Source organism: Eumetopias jubatus, unplaced genomic scaffold (genome assembly GCF_037043125.1).
Source record: "Eumetopias jubatus isolate StellerSeaLion01/CBP00866 unplaced genomic scaffold, mEumJub1_p1.0 scaffold_2, whole genome shotgun sequence".
NCBI classification, from domain to species: Eukaryota; Metazoa; Chordata; class Mammalia; order Carnivora; family Otariidae; genus Eumetopias; species Eumetopias jubatus.
The window spans coordinates 141,370,554-141,385,433 of record NW_028274808.1 but is presented as its reverse complement, the minus strand read 5'-3'; the positions used below and the strand labels follow the sequence as shown (position 1 = coordinate 141,385,433).

At 48.1% G+C, this 14,880-nt stretch overlaps 1 protein-coding gene across 2 annotated transcripts in view; it reads left to right on the top strand.

Annotated features, from left to right (window-relative positions):
- Positions 1–14,880, top strand: part of SHROOM3 (shroom family member 3) — a 298,494-nt gene that overhangs the window by 252,843 nt on the left and 30,771 nt on the right. For both annotated transcript variants that reach the window (XM_028100739.2, XM_088020569.1), the window contains exons 4-5: positions 4,986–5,117; positions 10,798–14,026. In XM_028100739.2, coding sequence (XP_027956540.2) covers positions 4,986–5,117; positions 10,798–14,026 — 3,361 coding nt within the window. The remainder of the gene's footprint in view (positions 1–4,985; positions 5,118–10,797; positions 14,027–14,880) is intronic.

Genomic DNA, 14,880 nt, shown 5'->3' with positions numbered 1-14,880 from the left:
CGCAGCCCAGGCTTCAGTCCTCTAGACCCTCCTGCCTACCGTACTCCTCTGTGGGAACACTCCACAGGCTCCTCAGATTGGCATGCCCCAGAGCGAGCCAGCCACTTCCCCGATCAGCTTCCCTCCTCCCTCTCTCCATTCCCACCCCCTCATCTAATGTTCTTGATATAAGTTAACTGTATTATCGTTCTAGCTCAAGCTAGAAACATAAACACCATCCTTCCTCCTTGGCTATCCTCCCTTCTACACCACCTACATCGAAGTAGTTGCTGGCTGGGCGTTCTCTCTTAAGTTCACTGCCCACCACCGCCTTAGTGCCAGGCCCTCAGACCCTGGCCAATAGAATAGCCTCCAGTCTTGTCTCAGATTTATTCTCCTTGTTATTGGCGATTTCTCACTGATACCTGTATTTGAACGTGCCCTTCCCTGGCTAAGGTTATTTCGTGGTTTCTAAATCCAGAGGATACTGTCCAAACCTTTTAGTGAGGTCTGTTAAGATCTAGCCCCTCCCACCCCTTCACCTTTATCTCCTGCCCGTCCCTTACTCATCATCTCCTTCCCAGCTTCTCTGAGTTCTTTTACCATGTGCCTGCACACTTCCACGCATTTGTCGTGCGATTTCTTCTAGCCGGATGGCCCTCCCTTCCTTTTCCCATCCTCTTCCATCTAGGAAACCTTTCATGATGTAGGTAAAAGTGAAGCTTTCTTGACCTCACCCTGCAGTGTTAGTGAGCCCCTCCTCTGTGTTCACCAAGCATCTCGTATGGGTCTCTACTGTGGAACCCATCTCATCGCAGTTAACTTGGCTGTCCTCCTCTATGTTGTGAATTATTTGGGTCTCATGATACTTTGTTGTTCTTTGTATCCCCAGCGCCAGCCTAGTGGCTGGGATAGAGAAAGTCTCCCTGGATGTCCCCTGAACGAATGGGAAAGAAACCAAGGAAACGTCTGGATAGGTTACACTTTTTAAAAAAGCTTTGCTCTTGTCTTCAAAGCACAAAGGAAAATTTTCCTCCCTTAAAACAGCTCCATTTGTCTCCATTGTTCTGTGGAGAGCCTGTTGTACACTTGAGAGTCTGATTCAGAACTTCCAGCAAGATGTCTGATCCTTCATGAAGGTGGTGTACCAACTGATATATGAAGTCTGGGTAGCTATATTGCACTAGGGCACCTCCCATCTTCTTTCCTGGGAGATTTCAGACTAGAGGGTTTCTCTGGAACCCTTGAAATTATCAGTAAACAGTAGCTCACACCTCATCTCCTTGACTAGAAGAGGGATCTTTCTGTGGCATCTGTGGAATTTATCAGGGCCTGTCCATTTCTCTTGGGTTGGAAAGACTTGTCAGCACCCAGTGTTTGTAGGTAGGCACGGTCAGATGTGGTTGGTGGATGAAGCTGCCAAAGAGTCATCCCCAGCATTACCACACTCAGGTGTCAGGACAAGTTTGCTCTTCAGCTACACCCGTTGGCTTCTCGAAGCCCGTCCCTAGTGATAGGGTTCGCTAGCGTCTTACTCTGAGAGGGGTCCTACCAACTCCTCCCACTGAGGTAACCAGAACACGAGATGGGAAGATGACAGTTTTTCTTTCTCCTTATGTATTTTGGACCCATTTGGATCATTTGGACCCATACGAAGTGTCTCCAAGGTGCCTCCTGCAAAAGACACTTTATATTTTTTCATTAAATTCTGTATGGTTATTCAGCATTTGTTGAGTATCTGAAGTCCTAGGTAACTGGGTTTGAATCCTGGCTATGGGACTTAGGGCTACGTGATTTGGGCCAGTCTCTGAGGGGCTTGGGGCACCAGGAAGGATTTCTAATCACTGGATGGAACTGGAAGATAAAGCAGGAATCTTAAGTCAGTGAGGAACTGGGGTTCAAGGGAGGTGGCCTGGCTTCAAGGAACTAGGTGAGGAACCTAGTTTCTGGGGGGCTGCATATTCAAGGTCAGAGTGAGGCTAGTGGCAAGAATGCCAAACTGTGAAGACAGTCATTACCCTGGGGCTCCCTGGTGGCCTTGTGAGATGAGGAGAGGTTCAACTTTGGGGCAGTACCGAACCCAGAGGCATGTGTTACCTGGGACCTGTTATGGGGATTAGAGAAGTAGGGGGCAAGGAGCCAGACAAATTGTAATATTTTGCCTTCCACTGTTGGTCTCTTGGCATTTGCACCCTCCTTGATCTCTTTAGCCCAAGGCTGTGTTACTACTTGCTTTCTTTCTTTCCTAGCTTCCAGGTAGGCAAGGTCTAGTCCCTCCTGGCCTGTGTTTACGTCCCTGACTAGAGGTCACAGCCACCGCCCCGCAGCTCCCTGCCTTACCACTGTGGCCAGGGTCCTTCAGGCTGTGAGCACAGTAACTCTCTGCTATAATTGTCTACTCTGGGTACTTTATTAGGGAGTTCAGAAGTGGGTGACTCATCACCATCAATAGTTCCTGCCCATTCTGCTCACCTCCACCATTCACTTCTGGCTTCTCTCTCCCCTTTCCTGTCCTGCATTGTAGATCTCTCTGGAGGGCTTGTCTCCCTATCCTCTAGTTTTTACCAATTCTTTAATAATGAATGACTGAAGATAATTGTACTTAACATTTATTGAGCTCTACTATGTGCCGGGTATATTAGCTCATTTTTAATCTTACAAAAACCCTACTTATAGGTTCTGTGATAATCTGCCTTTTTCAGATAAGGAAGCTCAGAATGGTTAAGAAAGTTACCACCGGTTTTTAGCTTTTGGATTTTAGGTACCAGGATTAGAATCCAGGTTTGTCTGATAGCAGAGCTGATAACCTTTAGCCACATTTCAGCTTCTTTCTGTCCCCAGCATTTTATCGAGATATTTCAGTTTTCTCACTTTCCTTGGCCTCTGTAACAACACAGATATTAGTCTGTCTGACTATAGGTTCCTTCATTTCAATAAACATTTACTGACAGCTAAAAATCTTGTGTTTCTGTATCCCTTGCTTTGCACAAGATCATTTTCCTATCACCCAACCTCTCTTCAGAAAAAATATATGTCTTTTTGGGGAATGATTCTCTCTCTTGGCAAGTCCTCCGTACTCTCTTATAGATTTTTAAAGTTGCTTCAGATTAAAATGAGGTTAATACACCCTCTTTTGATTAATGTCTTTATCTTTTACATGAACAAAAGCTTATGGAGGAGAAGTAATTTATACAGGGTCGTATAGTAAGTTAATGAAGTCAGGGTGAGAACCCATGTCTGACACCTGGGCTAGTATTAGTCTGATATACTTAACACTCGAAGAATTTTACTGGTATCAGGGGAATGAATTTTCATTTATATAAGCTAATATATTTTTTCATAGAAAAGAAATAGGTGGGTGTACTTACAGCTTTATCATCAGTGTATCAGTGGATTCCTGGATCCCATACTCATGTTTCTAAACTGTAGAAAAATTCCTCTATAGTCGTAGAGTTCAGAAGTTTTCAGTATGAAATTCCTGATAGCTCACCTCACTTTTTTGCCAGAAAAAGGCACAGTCACTCTCTCCTGACTCAGACCTTCTACAGTAGTGTAATTCTTCTTACCAAATTTATTCTTCAGTATTGCAGTTGAAGGACACCCACTTTTTCCCTTTGGCTCTGTAAACACTTTGTGCTATAAGGGCAGGATATTTAAAAGTTGAAGTCATTGACTTGCAAAATGAAAAATGATTTTTGAGAGCATCTTGATGCTTGCTGTTTATACCACGTAACTTAGAGCTGTGCTAACACTGAGGTAGCTGCTAATTTTTATGTAGTTCTTACCAAGAAATTGAAAGAATGTAATTTGTCCAGCATCAGGATATGACAGAGGACTTCAAAATCCCCAGAAAGCTTTTTTACCATATATCCACACACAGTCTCTTGGGACGTGGGAAGGAATTATTGCTCACATTTTTATACACAGATAAACAGAGGCAACTCTGGCATAAAATGTTACCATGTAGGGAATCTAGGTGAAGGATATGTGGGAATTTTTTGAAAGAACATTGTTTAAGGTGTACAATGTATAGATTTGTTACATTTATAAATTGCAAAATGATTCCTTCCGTAGTATTAGCTACCACCTGCATCCTGTCACATAGTTACAATTTCTTTTTTGTGGTGAAAACGTTTAAGACCTACTCTCGTAGCAACACTCAAGTATATGGTATAGTATTATCAGTTATAATCACCATCCTGTACACTAGATCCCAGTCTTGTAAATCTTATAACTCGAAGTTTATACTCTTTGACCAAATCTCCAACTCCCCAGCCCCTGGTTACCAACACTCTAGTCTGTTATTCTGAATTTCTTTCTCTGTCTGCCTATTTCGCTTAGCATTATGCCTTCAGGGTCCATCCAAGTTGTTGCAAACAGCAGGATCTCCTTCCTTGTCGTGCCTGAATGATATTCCACTGTGTGTGTGTGTGTGTGTGTGCGTGTGTGTGTGCGTGCGTGTGCGCGCGCGCACGCACACATACCACATCTTCTTTGTCCATTCGTCAGTTGGTAGACATTTAGGTTGTTTCCTTATCTTGGCTCTTGTGAGTAATGCTGCAGTGAACATGGGAGTGTAGATATATCTATGAGATCCTGATTTAAATTTCTTTGGATATATACCCAGAAGTGGGGTTGCTGGATCATATGGTAGTTCTGTTTCTAATTTTTTAAAGGAACCTCCATACTGTTTTCCATAGTGACTGTACCAATTTGCATTCACACCAACAGTGCACTAGGGTTTATGTAGGAATTCTTTATACTAAGTTTGCAACATTTTTATGGAAGCCTGAAAGTATGTCAAAATGAAAATAAAAATAATAAAGCAGAGAGTGGCAATGGTTAATAAGAGAAATAAGCAGTAAGATCTACTTTCCAGTGTTTACTTATTTTTGATCTCTGAGGATACAGCAGTGTCTGTTTTTAAATCTATAAATCCCATCAGTAAAGAAACGCAGCTGAGAATGCTCCTAATGTTGAGAGGTCCCTCCCCTGTATCTCCCCAGGCGCAGTGACCCTGCCGGCCGACCTCACTCTTGGCATTTAACCAAATTTGGGGAGAACCAACCAGATGCCAGCATGATGCAAATAACTCCGGGCACGATTGGCGCTCCTTGGCCCCAGAGATACCATTCCAGGTAAGTGGCCCCAGCTGAGACTCGGGGCTTTTCTTCTTTCCAAGGTCTTGAGAACATTTTCTTATACTCACTCCCGAGTATTAAACCTCTCTACCCACCACCTTCCTCATCCTCTTAAAACTCCCAGTGTATACCAGTTATCTTCATATCCTGGGCTAGACTGGCACAAAGGGAGGCCATTTGTGTTAATTACAGGGTCTGTCCATTCTCAGACACTTCTCAATTACACATGGTAACATTACTAGAAAAATTGACGAACTTCTTCCCTCAGGGCTTACTGTCCTTCTTAGCCAAATATGTATCTGCTTTTTATTGAATGATCTTATTCTTGTATTTGAACTCCCCACTCGTTTTTATCCTTCTGTTAGGCCAGTTATCCAACTTAGCTCCAACCCAGAAAGTTAACACACTTAGGGCTGCTCAGTGTGCACATTGTATTATGTGATATGACATGCTTTCATCTGCACCTGTAAAACACACACAGTAGTCTTAACCCCATTTTACAGAACAGGAAATTGAAGCTTGGAGAGACTAATTTGTCCAAGGTCAAACAACTGATCAGGACCCGAGTCCAGACTCAAATCCAAGCCAGGGGTCAGAGCCATGGCATATAACTAACTACTAGTTCTACTTGCTCTGTTTCTCTAGTCATTGTATCAGTCAAGGTTCAGTCAGAAAAAGGCAAGGCCACTGCAGTGTGATGGGAGAAGGGACTGACTATAGTAATCAGACCTGACACAGCTGAGAGGGAAGCCAGACTTGACCACCAGACATATTAGTCAGGACTCCCCTACATTTACTATGAATTCAGAATCCATGCAAATTAGAATCCATCTTCTGATGCCAGGGGGTTTGACCCTGTTGCTTCAGGCTTTTTGAAAGTGCTTATATATAAGGGTAATGGCAGGGATGGGAGGAGGGTGAAAAGGATATGGGTCCTACATGCAAATGAGATGCAGGTGCTGATGGGTCAGGTGGGGGAGGGGCAAGACTTCTGGAGGATTACTTAACTAACAGATGGTGGCTCCACATTTGGCAAGGCCAGGACTCGGAACCCTTAACTCTCATGTCCAGTCAAATCAAGGGCCAATTCCTAGACTCCTCACTGATGGACGTGGCTCCCGGCACATCAGGGTAGGCTTCAGGCCACAGAAAAGAATTTCCTGGTGACCCTCCTTGTTATAGACACTCCTCTTCCTTGCCCGTGTCCCTCCCAATAACCCTGAAAGAATTTATTTTTGCCATCTGAGCTCAGAGAACAGGCCCCCCAGCTGGGTGCTGCCTGCACCCAGGCACCGCGCTTTCGCTCTCTGGGCCTTTGGAAGGTAAGATGCGGAGGGCCCCGCAGTGCGAAGGAAAGAAGGCATAGTGGGAAGGCACTTGGGCTTAAATCCCAACTTCACTACTTACTAGATGAGCTTGAGCAAGTCATTTAACCTCTTTGATCTTGTTTTTCTTGTCTGTAAGACGAAATTAATATGTATCCCATTGGATCATAGTGAGGGTTAAGCAAAACATGTAAAACATTTAGTGCAGTTCCTGGAATGTAATAAGCACTCAATAATTACGACAATTACAGTAATTAGGCTGAAGACTTATCAGAGGCACAGTGAAACCTGATGATAAATTTCAAGGTTAATGGCATAAACCGGCACGCACATAACATGCAATTGTGTATTAGCAGAGTGCTCCTCAACAGTGGGGCCCTGTGGAGCCTCCCAACGCCTCACCTCCCCAGGAGGCCCTAAACCTGGTCATACTGTAACCTAAAACACACGGGCAGAAGTTAAGACTGCTGCAGTCGGTGCTCAGAAGAGCTGCCTTCAGGCACTACGGTGAGTTCCAAGAGAGTTGGCCGCTGGAGAACTGTGGAGCTGGTGCCAGAAGTGTAGCGCTCTGAAGGCTGCGTGTCCACACCGCCCGTGTCCGCCTCCCTGTCCCAGCCTCCACAGGGAGTTAGGCAGGTGGATCCATCACTGTGCCTTCTAATGCAAGCTTATCGTGGCCATTGCACAAGGACCACGTAGGGTACGAGGACAAAGGCAAGCTCACGTTCCCCACAGCGCTACAGACCTGAGGATTTTCTTCTTCGCCAGCACAGGTCACGCTGTGGACTGTTAGGTCCACACCTCAGGCTTGCAGTGCTGACAGACGCCTCACCCCAACTCTGTGTTCTCGCAGAGGGCCTGACGTGGGCGGCTGTTGGTGGAGACGTGCTCCAGGCACCTTTCCAAGGAGCACAGTAACATCCAGTGGTCTGGTGCGCCAAACCAGCTGGTTGGTATCCCTCTGACAGCCTTCCTTTGGTTCTAGAAGCCCAATCTCAGTCCTGAGTTTATGGATCTGTTTCTCATGAAGAAGCTGGAGCATCAGGGAGCTTAGGGGAGAGGGAAACACAGGACAAGTGATTTTAACTGCCTGCAAGCGGGTTTAGATCTGGATTTCAGCGGCTTCCTGTCAGACCTGGCTCACGGTCTTTTTTGCTGTCCTGCAGAACTCTCACACAACGGTCCTCAGTATTAAAGTATTCTTCAGAAGAGATCTGGAAAAGTGATGTAATCCAGCCCCTCAGCGGAGGCTGAAATAACAGTATCAAAATGCTGAAGAACCAGTACTACCTCTCAGGTGATTTATGGTTACTAGGAGTATAATGCTGAACAAGACCGAAAAAGCCCCCACCCTATAATATTTGTTGACCAAGGTCTGTTCCATGGATTAATCATCCATTAGATGCTCCTTGGAAAAAAGCTCCTAGAATCAAATTAATTTAGAAAACACTGTTCAGTATATTTTCCTTTTAGAACATCACATGAACAGTAGTTTATTAAAGACTCAGAAGTCTTATAGCAAATAGAATTAGTCTATTTAGCTCGGCATTTTCCAAACATTTCATCGTCTAAGGAATCCACGTTCTATGAGTGCACTTTAGAAAATGTTTTCCATACACTTGTTTTGTGCTCTTTGCTGTGTTTTAAGTATTTAGAAAATACATGTAAACACACAAGAGTAATATTATAAGAATTATAAGTAATTTTATAAGACTACGTAGATCGACCACAAAAGGAACATTTTGTCATATTTGTTTAAGATCTTAAGCCTTACAGACACAGTCGAAGTCTCTTTCATATAATGAAAGGGATATAAGGTAATGTCAAGTAGTGGTAAGTATATGAAGAAAATAAGCAGAGTAACAAGTGGTAAGGATGGGGGAGATGCTCTTTAGATGCTCTTGCATTCAGGAAGTCTTCTCTCAAGCAGAGACTTGAATCAGGGGAAGAGCATACCATGTGGTGGGAACAGTGGGTACAAAGGCCCTAAGACATTGGAAGATCTTTCATGGGTTTGCATTGCAGGAAGGAGGCCATTACACTGGAGCGCAGTGAGCAAGAGGAGACCAGTAGAAAATGAGGTTGGGAGCTAGCCAGACCACGATAAGAAGCTTGACACACCTACCTTGACAGTAAGGCTGTGTCTGTGTGGGCTGGAACTGTTGCAGGGAATGAAGACCTCATCCCAAGTTCTTCTTCCCTACCATTAAAAGTGCGATCTTGGAAGCAAGAATGGCAAAGATAATCAAAATGACGACTTCCAGAAAGTGGTGGAAGAACTCCGTAGAGGGTGATGTCAGTGCACTCGATGGCATAGCATGCCACTTGGTCCTATTCCCCACTCAGCTTGGGAGTGGGGATTCCCAAGGGACAGGGCCCTCCCTGAGTAGCCCAGAGCATGTCACCATCCTCACATGGTACATTCCACCTGAGGTTTGGTGGGTTAAGTTTCCTTTAGCCACAGGATGGAACCCATTGTACCCTTGCTCTGCCTAAAGATATTTACACCAGTGATTTCGTATTTCTAGATATCATCTACGTTTTGAGATGTTAGTGATGACACTTCTTGCCTCTCAATATGAGTGAGAGTTTCAGTAATTCCATTTCTTCGCTTTGACTTTTTGTGTGTCCCTAAGTAGATCAGAATTATCCTTTCAGTGAAAGACTGCTAAAATTCTCAGCAGTTGGGGATTAAGTAGTGCCTACCACCTGCATGGAATTGGTGAACTAAAGGGTCATGATGGGCTATAGGGCTCCCATTTCCACTCGAAGCCTTAGCTCTGAATCTTCTGTTAGAAGAGATAAAGGGAAGCGTAAGTGGGTCATACGAGATTATCCTCAACTGAGCTGTCATGTACGTTAACACAGTCTTCATTTGAAGGGGAACTGGGAAGGCGGGGGGGAAGGGGGTAAAATCTGGCAGTGACATATGCCATACCATTGAGTGCCAGGACTGGTATCTCTAGTCTGGCTGGCTCAAGAGCTGTTCCTTCTTTTCTCCCTTGAATTTATACCTGTCCCTCCCAAAGGGGGAGGCTCCATTCAGTAAACTGACTTTGTCTAAAAAAGAAAAATTACATTCTTGAGGTGAACTGCTGAAAATGTAGTCTTCCTTGAATTCCAGTGCCAGTTTTGAGTCAGAATATGGTCCTTCCGGTCTCTGGCCATAGACCCTGGATTTAGGCCAGCCATAAAGCATTATCCTATACTTAGTCAAGAAGACACTGTATTTACTTAAATGAGATCCAGAAATATAATCATAGCCCCATGAATTTTAATAGTGCTTAAATGCCTATTCATTTAAAAGTACAAAAGCTTAACAAAAAGTTTTAGTGTTTACCCTTCTGTAGACAATGGTGAGTCACAAACATTTGAACAGTTTCGAGATTGTTTGATTTTTGAACCACTTACTCCTTTCCGTATGCCCTCACTCCCCCCAACATGATGGGTGAAGTATATTTTAACATTTGTAACTAAAGCTAATTAGAAGTAATTTTGTTTTGAGGCAACTCTCTGGGGTATGCCGTGTCAGGATTGAGAATCATTCCCCTTCCCCCAGCAGGCTCTGAAAAGCACCCGGAGGACTGTGTAAGGAGGAGGTCTTACCTTTCTAAGTGTTTGAAGGAGGCTTTGCTCGGGCTTTGGGAAGTCATCCACAGGTGATGGACTCCTGTAATTAAGACTTCTTATAAAGCTTCCCTCTCCTGTCAGCCTTTTCTGACTTCGCCATTTCTCTGAATTTCTCTCATTCAGGTTTGTGTTTAGCTTTCTCACTACAATCACATTGTCTCTAGTAGTTCAGATTTCAGGAAGATTGCCAGGGTATAGCTCTTCAATTCCATAAAAAGGAAAGATTAACTGAAAACATACACACGTGCACACAGTCTCGCTCAGCCGGGGCCCGTACCTGCTCTCTTGCTAAGCCCCTCCCCTCCTTCCCACAAATAGCCCTAAGAGACACAAAACTGCAGTCTCACTCCTCCTCCTCTCTTCGTCCCTCCCCCACCTCTCATTTCTTGGCACACACAGAATGTCACTTGCAGCATGTAGCAAATCACATCAATGCGTTGCCTCTACCCAAAGGCCACGCGGCTTCCTCTGTGCTCCCCGTTCCAGCGCTTGCAAGCCCGGGTGATTAATTAGAGGCACACAGGTTACAGTGTTGGGCAATTACTCCTAGTGACAACACACAAGGAAGCTGAGCAAGGCCCAAATATGGCCCTTTTCACCCAGCCTTCCAAAAACCAAACATCTTGCACAAGAGTACATTTATAAGCTGGGCCCTGTGCCTGTGAGCCTCCCAAATGCTAACAGCTCAGTGGTGCTGACTGCTTTGTCTCCCTTTCTTCTAGCTCCTCTACCAGTGACCTCTCCAACTTTGACCATGCTTATCTGAGGCGAAGCCCTGACCACTGCAGTTCCCAGGGGAGCATGGAGAGCCTGGAGCCCAGTGGGGGGTACCCACCGTGCCATCTTCTTTCCCCTGCCAAATCCACTGGCAGCATTGACCAGCTCAGCCACCTCCATAACAAGAGAGACTCGGCATACAGCTCCTTCTCCACCAGTTCTAGCATCCTAGAGTATCCACCCCCTGGCATCTCTAGCCGGGAGCGGTCAGGCTCCATGGACACCACTTCTGCTCGTGGTGGCCTCCTAGAAGGGATGAGGCAGGCAGACATTCGCTATGTCAAGACAGTCTATGATCCCCGGAGGGGAATCTCGGCCGAGTATGAGGTGAACTCTTCAGCCCTCCTTCTCCAAGGGAGGGAGGCCCGAGCGTCAGCAGACGGTCAGGGCTATGATAAATGGCATAATGTTCCTCGGGGCAGGGGAGCACCACCCCCATCCTGGAGCCAGCAGTGCCCCAGTGCCTTGGAGACTGCCACTCCCAACCTGCCTCCTAAAGTGGGCGCACCCCTGCCCCCAGCTCGGAGCGACAGTTATACCGCCTTTCGGCAGCGAGAACGACCCAGCTCGTGGTCTAGCCTCGATCAGAAGCGGTTCTGTCGGCCTCAGGCAAACCCCGCAGGCTCCCTGAAATCTCCCTTCATAGAGGAACAGCTGCATACTGTGCTAGAGAAGAGTCCAGAGAACAGCCCCCCAGCGAAGCCCAAGCATAGTTATCCCCAGAAGGCCCAGCCTGGCCAACCTCTGCTGCCAACTGGCATCTACCCGGTCCCCTCTCTGGAGCCACACTTTGCCCAGGTGCCCCAGCCTTCTGTGAGTAGTAACGGTACACTCTATCCAGCACTGGCCAAGGAGAGTGGGTATAGAGCTCCTCATGGAGCCTGTGACAAGATGGCTACCTTTGATGAGAATGGGAACGAAAATGGATCTAGCAGGCCTGGGTTTGCCTTCTACCAGCCTCTAGAACATGATTCAGTGTCCCCAGGAGAGAGGAAATCTGAAACTTCAGCCAGATGTGTCCCCTACAAAGTCTATTTCCCTTCAGTACCTGAAAATGAGGAGGATAGCTCCCTGCAGAGACAGCTCACACCTCTCCGAGGCAACAGCCCACATCCCAATGAGAGAAGGAGCACCCACAGCAACAAACCACATTCTAGTTATCACAGCCTCAGATCCCCTCAGGTCTGGCAAGTGGGTGAAGACAAGAGGTCCTCCAGGCCCTCAGAGCCTTGGGAGGGTGATTTACATGAAGACCACAATGCCAACCTGCAGCAGAAGCTCGAGAGGGAAAGCCTAGGCCAGAGCCTGTCGAACAACTTTGGCAGAACCAAGTCAGGCTTTTCCTCTCTCCAAAACATTCCTGAGAGTCTAAGAGGGCAAAGCAGCTTGGAGCTAGGAGGAGGAGCCCAGGAGGGCTACCTGGAGGGCTGGTCTACCTCTGTAGTCAACAGCAAGGTAGAAGACTCTGGAAGGAAAGCTGTTCCTGACCACAAGAGCCAGCTGGACAGGCCAGTCTCCTATCCAAGGCCCGAGGCAAGAACCAGTGCCTTGGCCTCTTTCCCTAGTTCAGACCCAAGGTATGAGGAGCTTCCCTCCCCACCCCACCAGCAGACATCCAGTCTGGGCAGGAGGCGGCTCAGCTCCAGCAGCACCTCTGCTCTGCAGGGCTTTCAGTATGGGAAACCCCACTGCTCCGTGCTGGAGAAGGTTTCCAAGATCGAGCAGCGAGAGCAAGGGAGCCAGAGACCCCCAAGTGTGAGCAGCTCTAGTTATGGCCACAACTACAAGCCCAACAACAGGACGCTTGCGACTTCTAATACTTTTGGGAATGACTTTGAGGAGACAAAAGCCAATGTCCGTTTTTCTGAATCCACTGAACCCATAGGCAATGGGGAGCAGCACTTCAAAAACGAGGAGCCAAAGCTGGGAGAGGTTTCCTGGCAGCCGTATGGTCAGCAGTTGAGGCGGGGTGCCGATGTCGGCCGTGGCCCCCAACTTCATGGCAGTGAGCCCCCGAGGCGGGACCCTCAGTTGCTCCGCAGCCAGAGCACCTTTCAGCTCTTTGGCGAGGCGGAGAAGGAGCCCGTGTGGCTGGACGAGAGGCCCCGCACGCCTGAGTCGCCGGTGCTGGACGCCCCCTTCAGCCGTGCCTACCGGAACAGCATCAAGGACGCGCAGTCCCGGGTCCTGGGGGCCACCTCCTTTCGACGCCGGGACCTCGAGCTGGGGACACCCGCAACTTCAAGACCCTGGCGCCCGCGGCCCGCCTCGGCGCACGTGGGGCTGCGGAGCCCAGAGGCAGCGGCATCCGCCTCCCCGCACACCCCTCGTGAGCGGCACAGTGTGACCCCGGCCGAGGGCGACCCTGCCCGACCTGCGCCCCCTGCCGCCCGAAGGGGGCCGCGCCGGCGCCTGACCCCCGAGCAGAAGAAGCGCTCCTACTCAGAGCCTGAGAAGATGAACGAGGTGGGGATCTCGGAGGAGGCCGAGCCGGCGCCCTCCAGCCCGCAGAGGAAGGGCCTGCGTTTCCCCGAGAGCACGGTGGCGGACCGGCGCCGCATCTTCGAGCGCGACGGCAAGGCCTGCTCCACGCTCAGCCTGTCGGGCCCGGAGCTCAAGCAGTTCCAGCAGAGCGCCCTGGCCGACTACATTCAGCGCAAGACCGGCAAGCGGCCTTCCTCCGCCGCCGGCTGCAGCCTCCAGGAGCCTGGGCTGCTGCGGGAGCGCGCCCAGAGCACCTACCTGCAGCCTGGCCCCGCGGCGCCCGAAGGCCCCAGCCTCGCCTCAGCCTCCAGTCTCTGCTCCCTGCGGGAATCCAGTCTGCAGCCCCGCAGGGAGGCCGTCCTCCTGCCGGCCGCAGCAGTGGGGGGCGTGGGGGAGTCCCCGCGGGCCCCCAGAGATCGCAGCAGCTCCTTCGCTGGAGGCCGCGTCCTAGGGGAATGGCGACGCGGGGACCAAGCCCCAAGGGAGCAGCTCGGTGGAGCTAGTAACTGTGGACCAATGAGCACCCAGAGGGTGGACAGGGCCCCTGGGGAGCCCTCCACGTGGGGATCCGCAGCCAAGAGGGCTGGGAAGTCTATGTCTGCAGAGGACCTGCTGGAGCGTTCCGATGTCCTGGCGGTCCCTGTCCATGTGAGATCACGGTCCTCGCCCACTGCAGACAAGAAGCGTCAGGTATGTGCAACCAGAGGGTCTCAGAATGGGGCCCTTCGGCCCCAGGACTTTTGTGAGGCTCCCCTATCCCACCGCTTCTCCCCACTCTAATTTTCCTGATACATGCAAAAGGGTGGCATTAGTTTTCATGGAGTGATTTCTTTCTCCACGCCATGATACCCTTACAGAGATAGAAATATGTAGATACAGACACACAAAACACCCACACAGACATCTATACAACTCTGTGTGTGTACCCTTCATTTTAGGAAGTTACCCACCTCTCAGTGCAAGAATGCATGGTTAGGAAAAGTTAGGGATTATCTTTTTTGTCCGTTTGGTTTTTTTATATTCATGGAATAGAGACTGTCTCAGTATTTTTAAAAGATTTTAGCTTTGCACCCTCTGTTTCTGACTTTTACATTTACAAAACAAGAATTATTGACTCTAATAAGTTATTGGCTATCAAACTCCTGGCCCTCAGCTAGGTATGCTTTACATTTGTGTTATCTCATTACGCCTCAACTCTCCTGTGTAGTATGTTGCCCACATCAAACCTCTGTTACCTCATTACGCCTCAATTCTCCTGTGTAGTATATTGCCCACATCAAACCTATCTGAATTCTTGGAGTGCACCACTTTGGTGAGATAGGAGAATCACAGACTTTCCAATTCTCACATAAAAGGATTTTCTAATAAAGATTTCAAACTATTCAAAGATTATGAAGTGCTTTCCACTGAAGATTTCAGCATAGCTAAGCAATAGAACCTGAGCACTAACTCCCAGGAGTCTACTAATTGCCTTAGTTCTTAGTCACTCCTTGCTGGGAGTGCACTGCAGATCAAAGGCCTACCTCATGGTTCCCTTCCCACCT